Source organism: Calidris pugnax, unplaced genomic scaffold (genome assembly GCF_001431845.1).
Source record: "Calidris pugnax isolate Ruff unplaced genomic scaffold, ASM143184v1 scaffold127, whole genome shotgun sequence".
Taxonomy (NCBI): domain Eukaryota; kingdom Metazoa; phylum Chordata; class Aves; order Charadriiformes; family Scolopacidae; genus Calidris; species Calidris pugnax.
Window position 1 is genome coordinate 1230363 of NW_015090883.1, and position 7205 is coordinate 1237567.

The following is a 7205-nucleotide window of genomic DNA, read 5'->3' on the forward strand; positions in this document are numbered from 1 at the left end:
GGGGCTCAGAGGAATCTGCAGTTCCAAAAAAAGGATGAAACCCAATGCATTAGTGGAAGTAATAACTTTTCTTTTCTCGGCTATTTATTAAATGACAACTCTTCAGTTCCTCTTCATAGACTTAGGTTAACTTGAGAAGAAATTCATCCCTCTTCCCTTTAAAAAGTAATACTACTTCAAAAGAAAAAATCCCAGACGTGGAATCAAACGGCTGATTTTTCTCAAATGTTATCTCTAGGAGATTTGAAATGGAATACATATGTTGGTGCAACCTAGGACTTTCAAAATATACAAAACCTTGTGTCTCCATAACATGATTACATCTTAATTACTCAAAAGTAAAAAAATGAAGTTAGAAAGCAGTCATAACAGCTTCGAGTCACATACATTGGAGTTGGAGTGTGGAATCCATTTTACTCCCCCCAAAAAACCATGCAGCTCTTGCTGGAAAACTTTGAGTGTGGAATCCATTTTACTCTCCCAAAAAACCATGCAGCTCTTGCTGGAAAAACTGGGCTTATGTACAGTGAAGTCTTTTTGTATTTAAAATATTGTAAAGATTTTTAGTTAATCTTGTTAATCAGTTAAAGCAACTGCTGGAGATCCATTGTGTGAGCTTAGAACAGCAATGAAGAACTTGAGTATAAACAACTTCTATTATACTGTCTTGTAAATATAGTATTTAGCAGAGTAGCAAAGCTGTAGCAGTAGCCTACTGTATCTAGGCAAAAAGCTGTTGCAGTTGAATTTGATTACGTGGGACATCAGTTTCCTTAAATGTCTGAAAATTTGTCTTCGGTGTGATCTCACCTCTTCAGAGTATTTTGCCGTTGAAGTTTCACTGCGGTGGTGTGAGTCACACTTGGGTTTGTAGTGTTGTTTAGACACCCTGTGCCTTTGTGCAACAGCAAGGGTAGAGGGACAGATTCACATTTTATTAAAAAAAAGGGAGTGAATGTATTTGCTCAAAGTTTCCAGCAAAAATCTGCCTGCTGGAATGAATCCTAATTACTCGGGAAATACTTTATTGACAGTGATTTAGATTCGGGACACTGATAGAAACACTTCCACATACACAAGGTTACTTTTAGGACCAAGAGGCCTTTGAATACCTAAGAGAAACCCATCCTTGATTATATCAATATTCTGAAGATTTTCACAATGCTTTTGCCTTCTCTGACAGCCAGAAAAGAGGTTGCGTGGTTCTGCTCCTAGGAACTCTGTTGGTGTGACATTTTGGGTGGGAAAAGATGAGTAGCACTAACATGCTGTTATTTCCATCCCGCAGACGTTACCCTACGGTTGAAATACGCGCCGAGACCTTCAACGGGTCAACGCACGTGCCTGTGCCATCCGACAGCGCTTTTCTGAAAGCCTTGCTCTTTGAACTGAGGCTGGTGGACGACCATATTTTTGTGGAGCATCGAGACACTTGTACCCGAATCAATCATTCATCCGTTTACTCAGTTCGCACCGAGGGAGGGGATCTCTGGCCCGTGCTTGCTTTTCGGAAGAGCGGTCTGATATACGCCTGTCTTCCACTCGTTGAGGAGACCTTGGAGCCACGGCCACCCCTCCTGAGCATTAGTGGGCTCTCTCAAGGGCTGGCTCTCTTGTTAGGCATTGTGGACTACATCTCTCCAAGTCGGAAAAATGAAGCTGAGATGAGTACAAAAATCAGCCAGCTTCGAAATTTGCTTATACAGGCCTGCCCGCTTGGCACCCCCTTGAACACAAACATCCGCAGCTTGAACAGCTCCTTTGATGACATTCAGGAGATGCCTACAGATGAGAATCAACCGGCTTGGAGATCCAACACGTACAAAGGCAAACCTCAGGTTAATGTCTGTATCACTGAAAAAGTCAAATGTATGCAGTATGACAAAAGAGACGTTGTGGACACGTGGCAGGTTTATGGAGCTGTAAATTGCAAGGTGAGAGCCTTATATCTGCAAGTCCGGCCAAAATGGTTTTCATGGAAGCACACTGGGAAAGTAAATATATTGTTTTACTTTGGTATGTGATCAGTGAATTTCTAGTCCTGTAATATTTCAAAGTGTAACTATTGTGTATCAGGCTGATGTGATAGCACTGGTTTTTATTTGGATCTTTCTGGTTTTTTTCCTGCATGCTTCATGGATTTTTTCAGTAACTATTTATGGGATTTAAGTTTCCTGCAGTAGCTACATTGCATGTATTTTTCCAAAATTTTCTTACTTTAAATGAAATAGGGAGAAAGCATTTCATGCAGAGACTAAGAAATTGTAGTGCTGAGGCCAGGTTTATTTCCAACTATCTTATAAGCAACATGTTAAATAATGATTAGAAACGGAATTTCTGAATGAGTCTTCCACAAGTGGCTTTACGTGAGCATTTTTAATTAATTTTCCTACCAAGTGAAAGCTCAATCTTCTTTGCTAATTTATTCTGTTACAGCAACGTTTTGAATCCACAAATGCTGTTTGTTTGGCTGACATAGGAACCATTGAGACAGAATCTGGTGAAAGAAACTGGTTGTTTAACTATTTTGAATGTTTTGTGTGTGCGGCAATGGTTTTCATGGTTTAGTACTAAAAATTGGGGAATATTGACTAAATCAATAGTAATGATGGAATACATTAAAATTTGTGTTTTCTATAACTGATATATTTAATAGTCTTTGTTCTGAATTATGCTTAGGAAGCACACAATATTATCACAGTAGACTGTATTTATGACTGCCAGTGTTTTAAGAGGAGAAAGATCTTCTAATGAAGTGGATCATGGTAATTTAATTATTTGCAAGAGGTGGGATACTCATCTCTAAAGGAAGCCAACCTAAGTACTGCGCTTCAAAAGACTGGGTCATTTCCCACCAGCCATGCTGGCAGGGATTGTGTGGGTGAGCAGCTTCCTGCTCTCGGAGGGACAAGTTTCTAGGTCATTTTGGGGAGCCGATGGCCTTGCCTAAGAAGAAAGCCCTGGTGGAATCATGCACTGCCGAGCTGGCACGCAGAGGGACCAGGCAATGGATGTGCTGCACGTGGTTGCTGTGAGAAAGCTGACATGGGACCACGATGGCCATTAATAGCATGCCTGAATCCATTAAGCGGATGTTGTAAAAGTAACTGAATTAATTAGACTGTCACCAAGTGTGTTTATGTAACATTTGTAATGATGTAGCCATACAGTAAGCCCTTGGCTTGCTCGTCTGCTGTTTTCTTGCTAAGGAGTGTGTGTCAATTCAGAGACATTTAGCTCAGACTGCATCTCTAGCCCTGTTGTGGGAAAGGCTACAGAAATGGGAAAGGGACTTTGTTTTGAAAATATGTGTCAGTACTAATGTTTGAAGCCAGCTGAAAGTTTTTAATGTGATTCTTTTTAATCCTTGCGTTTGATTTTTGAACACCTAACTCTGACTTGAGGGAGATATTTTAGACTAACTTCTGGACTTCATGTTTTTTTTCCCCCAAGTGTGACATAGAGGGATCTGCACCGAACGTGACCCTCACTTTGAATCTCCCGATGAATGGTCCTCCGCTCCAAGACATCGTGGTCCATCACTGTGTGACTTCTGTTGACCCTGCCATGCTGATGTCCAGCAGTGCCGAGCCGCTGGATGACTCTGTCTACAGTGGACCTTACAAATTCCCTTTTGTTCCTCCTTCGGATTCATTCAACTTGTGCTACTACACTTCCCAGGTAATAACATTCCTGACCTTTGTTATTTTCTTCGAACAGGAATAAAAATAGCTGTGCTTTTGAACGTGTCTGAATGAATTTCAGTCCAATTCAGGCGGGTAAAATGCCTTTTATATAATAAACTGTCTGGAAGGCACTTCAGGACTTGAGTCATCCAAGTCATGTTCAGGAGGTGCCAGTACCCTTGACTGCTTTGTGTGGCTGCTCTTACTTTAAATGAACCCCTTAGATGCCTAAATTAGACGACATTAATCCAGACTGAGATGTCAAGTGCATGTGCCACAAATCTCAGTAACCCAAGCAGCCTGAAGAGTTTGGCGTATACTGCTCAAAACCAGTCAGCAATTAACATGTTTGTTATTTTAAAAATACTTTAGCAATTAAAACGGTATATAACTGGCCTTGTGATGATGGTGTTTATTTATCTTGAGAATGAATATAGTTTTTTCCAGGTTCCTGTTCCACCAATTTTGGGGTGTTATCAACTCATCGAAGAGGGATCACAGTTTAAAATAACAGTTAATTTAAAGCTTCATGAAAGCATAAAGAATTCCTTTGAGTACTGTGAAGCTCGTATACCTTTTTTCAACAGGTAAGAATAAAGAAATCCTAAATAAATTTCTTCCATTTCTCTGTGATCTTCCTGAAATTGACCTGTCAGGAGTCAATATAACAGATTATGCTCCATCAAGGTACTACCAGCAGACACGCACAGACCTTGCAAATGTTGGGAAGTCCCCTTGGAATTCTTGTCATTTCCAGAACAGAGAATTGTACCAAAATACTTGGTGATGCTCTGAATACTTCTGTCATGCATCCAGTTCCATTGTGGGTTGGTTTGGTTTTTTTTAATGTGAGACCCTGCCACAATCCTCCAGGTGGATTAAGTCTCCAGATCACTTCCAACCCAGGGTTACCTGTTCCTTAAGACTGCTAATCCTAGCTACAGATCAGCTTATCAAAAATATAGTTATTTAAAATTAAAACGATAGCTTTCATTTAATCCTCTCTGACAATTTCCATGTCTACGCTGTCACGTAATTATCATGAAAATTTAAAGATGAAATGATACAAAGTTGCTGATGCTGATGATAGTGTTAGTAAAACCATATCGGTGAACTGAAGACGGTAAAATATCAACAGTTCTTTTCTGATTACTAGGTTGAGACCATGGTGATTGCCTCCTGCTCTGTAATTTCTTTTCATAAATTAGCGGCGCACTCAGCTAGGTGTGATTTTTCTGTATGCACATAAATAATGCCTTTCAGCATTTTGTTGCTTTCTTTAACAAAAATGGGTGTTAACAAATACTGAAGAATACTAATTCCCATGGTTTTATTTCTCCTCTGTCCTCCCATAGGGGCCCAATCGCTCAATTAGAGTGCAAAGTTAGTTATGGCCAACTGGATTTGTCACGAGAGAAGAGCCTACTGGTTTGGGTCATTGGTAAGCAGAACACCCCCGTGCTTCTTCCTCCTCCAGTCAGCTTTGTATGGCGAAGGCACAGCTGTATAGCTTCTTACAGATGCTGTTTCTGGCTTTAGGACAGAAGTTCCCTAAATCTTTGGAAGTTTCTCTGACTGGAACCGTGTCTTTTGGCGCTGCAGGCAAAGAGCACCCAACGGATTACGTTTGCACGGGGAACACTGCTTATGTGAAAGTAAGTTGCAGGCTCTGTGAAAAGATTATCTCAAATTGGCTAGGAAAATACGTTGCTTTCAAATAATTGTTAGCCTCTTTGTTCTCAGCGTGGACTTGTCTGTTTTCTTGCTTACGGGATTTGACATCCTGTCGTTTTGGAGTACGCTTGCGCACCAAGAGCGTGTAACACCCATTGCCTGTATTTGCACAGCAAACATGACAATATGCATCTGAACGTGTTTTCACTCTCTTTTTCTAGCTGTATTTTAGGATCCCAGACTTCACACTTACTGGATGTTACGTAGACCAGCATTCTATTCAGATCTTTGCACCAGGAAAACCAAAAATTACTGCATGTGAGTTGCCAAAAATGTCATTCGTTTAACTGAAACTGCACGTTGAAGTTATGAACTGGATGTCAGTGACTAAAATTAGGAGGCTGAAGTTGGGCAGAGCTTTTTCCTGGTTTCTTTGGGACATCCTAGAAATTTTTTCTGCTTTATATTTTTTTCTTGTGATGCTTAATGTGTCTCTGGAATAGAGACTGGCATCTCTGAATGGCTTTCTCATTCAGATGAAAGCTCTTATCACTCGGTTACAAACTCAGGCTCTCTCTTGGACTCTCTCCTCTTTGCCCTGTGATGTTTTACATAATGGCAGAACTTTTATTGGCAGGGGGGAGCAGGGAATGCCTCCCCATAGTGTGGCCTCTTGTTTAGGACACTTTTGTCATGGATGTGATATGTGGATTGGAGTTACCCAGGTACAGAACTCAGCTCCTGCGTGCAAGGTGTGAACGTTGCTGTCAGCATCATCACACCAGCAGCTCTTGGGGGACGTGGTACTATGTTGAATCTGTGGAGCAGAAACCAAATCTGCTTATTCTTGAGTTAATACGTGACTACTTCCAAGTTTGCACCAAAACCAGACTAATTGGGAACAGAGTAGGCACTCATTAAATTTGAGCAGTATTGTCTAATGGAGGCGTTTTTATTTGTTGCTGTTTATCTGTTGCACCTTCTGTCAGTCATGTCAGCAGAAGGCTATGAATGCCTTTTGAGAACTGTGATCTACACAGTTCATTTTGCGACAGGTCACATTCAGTCCTAAATTGTAATACAAAAAAAAAGGCAACATTTCCATACTGTATGTTTTATATCGAGTATGCAATTTATATTCATTGAACAAAATCCAAGCCATCCACTTGCTTTTTGACTTAAACTCTGTTTGAATTTTAAGCTCATGACTGATACATTAGTAAAGGTAATTGAAGCTGAGACTTTAAATGTCTCATTATCAGAAACTATTTTCAAATAATAATAAGAGTCTTACAGTTTAAAGAGGCCATTATACCTTTTCTGTAAACTAGTAAGGATGGATTAGTAGTCTCTTCACCTGGATGAAGGAATGTGTGATTGTAAGGCACCCTCTAATGCTTATTTTTATTGCTTGTTTTGTTTTTTTTTAGCTGGGGAACTGATTTCTTCTGATTACTACATCTGGAATTCCAAAGCGCCAGCACCTATGGTGTACAAAACCTTATTAGACTAATTTCCTTGTGAATGATTTTTGTATTTAAACAAAACAGACAACTGATGAGAGTATGTGAATATAATGTGAAATACAGTGAAAATAAATATTTTCCAGCACTTGTACTTCGTATGTTTGCTTAAAAATTTATGTTGAGGAAAACCAAAAGAAGTCACTTCTCTTAAAAACATAAGTTGGTTCTAAATTGTTTAGTCCTGGATAGCAGCTTAGAGAAGTCAATTTGAAATGTACTTGCTGTGGCCATTTTTACTTTCCCTTTTAATATTAGCTGGTACAAAATTAGTACCTAGTGATACAGATACAGACTGGTGTGACTGGGCACGTCTTCCGGG

General features: G+C 39.9%; 1 protein-coding gene across 2 annotated transcripts; it reads left to right on the forward strand.

Moving 5' to 3' along the window:
- The first annotated feature begins 602 nt into the window (after positions 1–602).
- On the forward strand, positions 603–6971 carry AP5M1 (adaptor-related protein complex 5, mu 1 subunit). 2 transcript variants are annotated; one of them, XM_014946995.1, is made up of 7 exons: positions 634–1934; positions 3454–3681; positions 4134–4273; positions 5042–5127; positions 5226–5341; positions 5582–5678; positions 6791–6971. In XM_014946995.1, the coding sequence occupies exons 1-7, from the start codon at positions 1251–1253 to the stop codon at positions 6871–6873; spliced, it is 1434 nt and encodes a 477-aa protein (XP_014802481.1). In that variant the 5' UTR covers positions 634–1250; the 3' UTR covers positions 6874–6971. The 2 variants fall into 2 exon arrangements, with proteins under 2 accessions (XP_014802482.1, XP_014802481.1); XM_014946996.1 differs by lacking the exons at positions 5582–5678; positions 6791–6971 and having other exon boundaries at positions 603–1934; positions 5207–5333.
- Positions 6972–7205: the final 234 nt, after the last annotated feature.

Coding starts and splice junctions, on each gene's coding strand:
- AP5M1 (XM_014946995.1), top strand. CDS start 1,251: ATGAGTAGCACTAACATGCTGTTATTTCCATCCCGCAGACGTTACCCT. Junction 3,682..4,133: donor TGTGCTACTACACTTCCCAG/GTAATAACATTC, acceptor AGTTTTTTCCAG/GTTCCTGTTCCACCAATTTT. Junction 5,342..5,581: donor GGAACACTGCTTATGTGAAA/GTAAGTTGCAGG, acceptor CTCTTTTTCTAG/CTGTATTTTAGGATCCCAGA.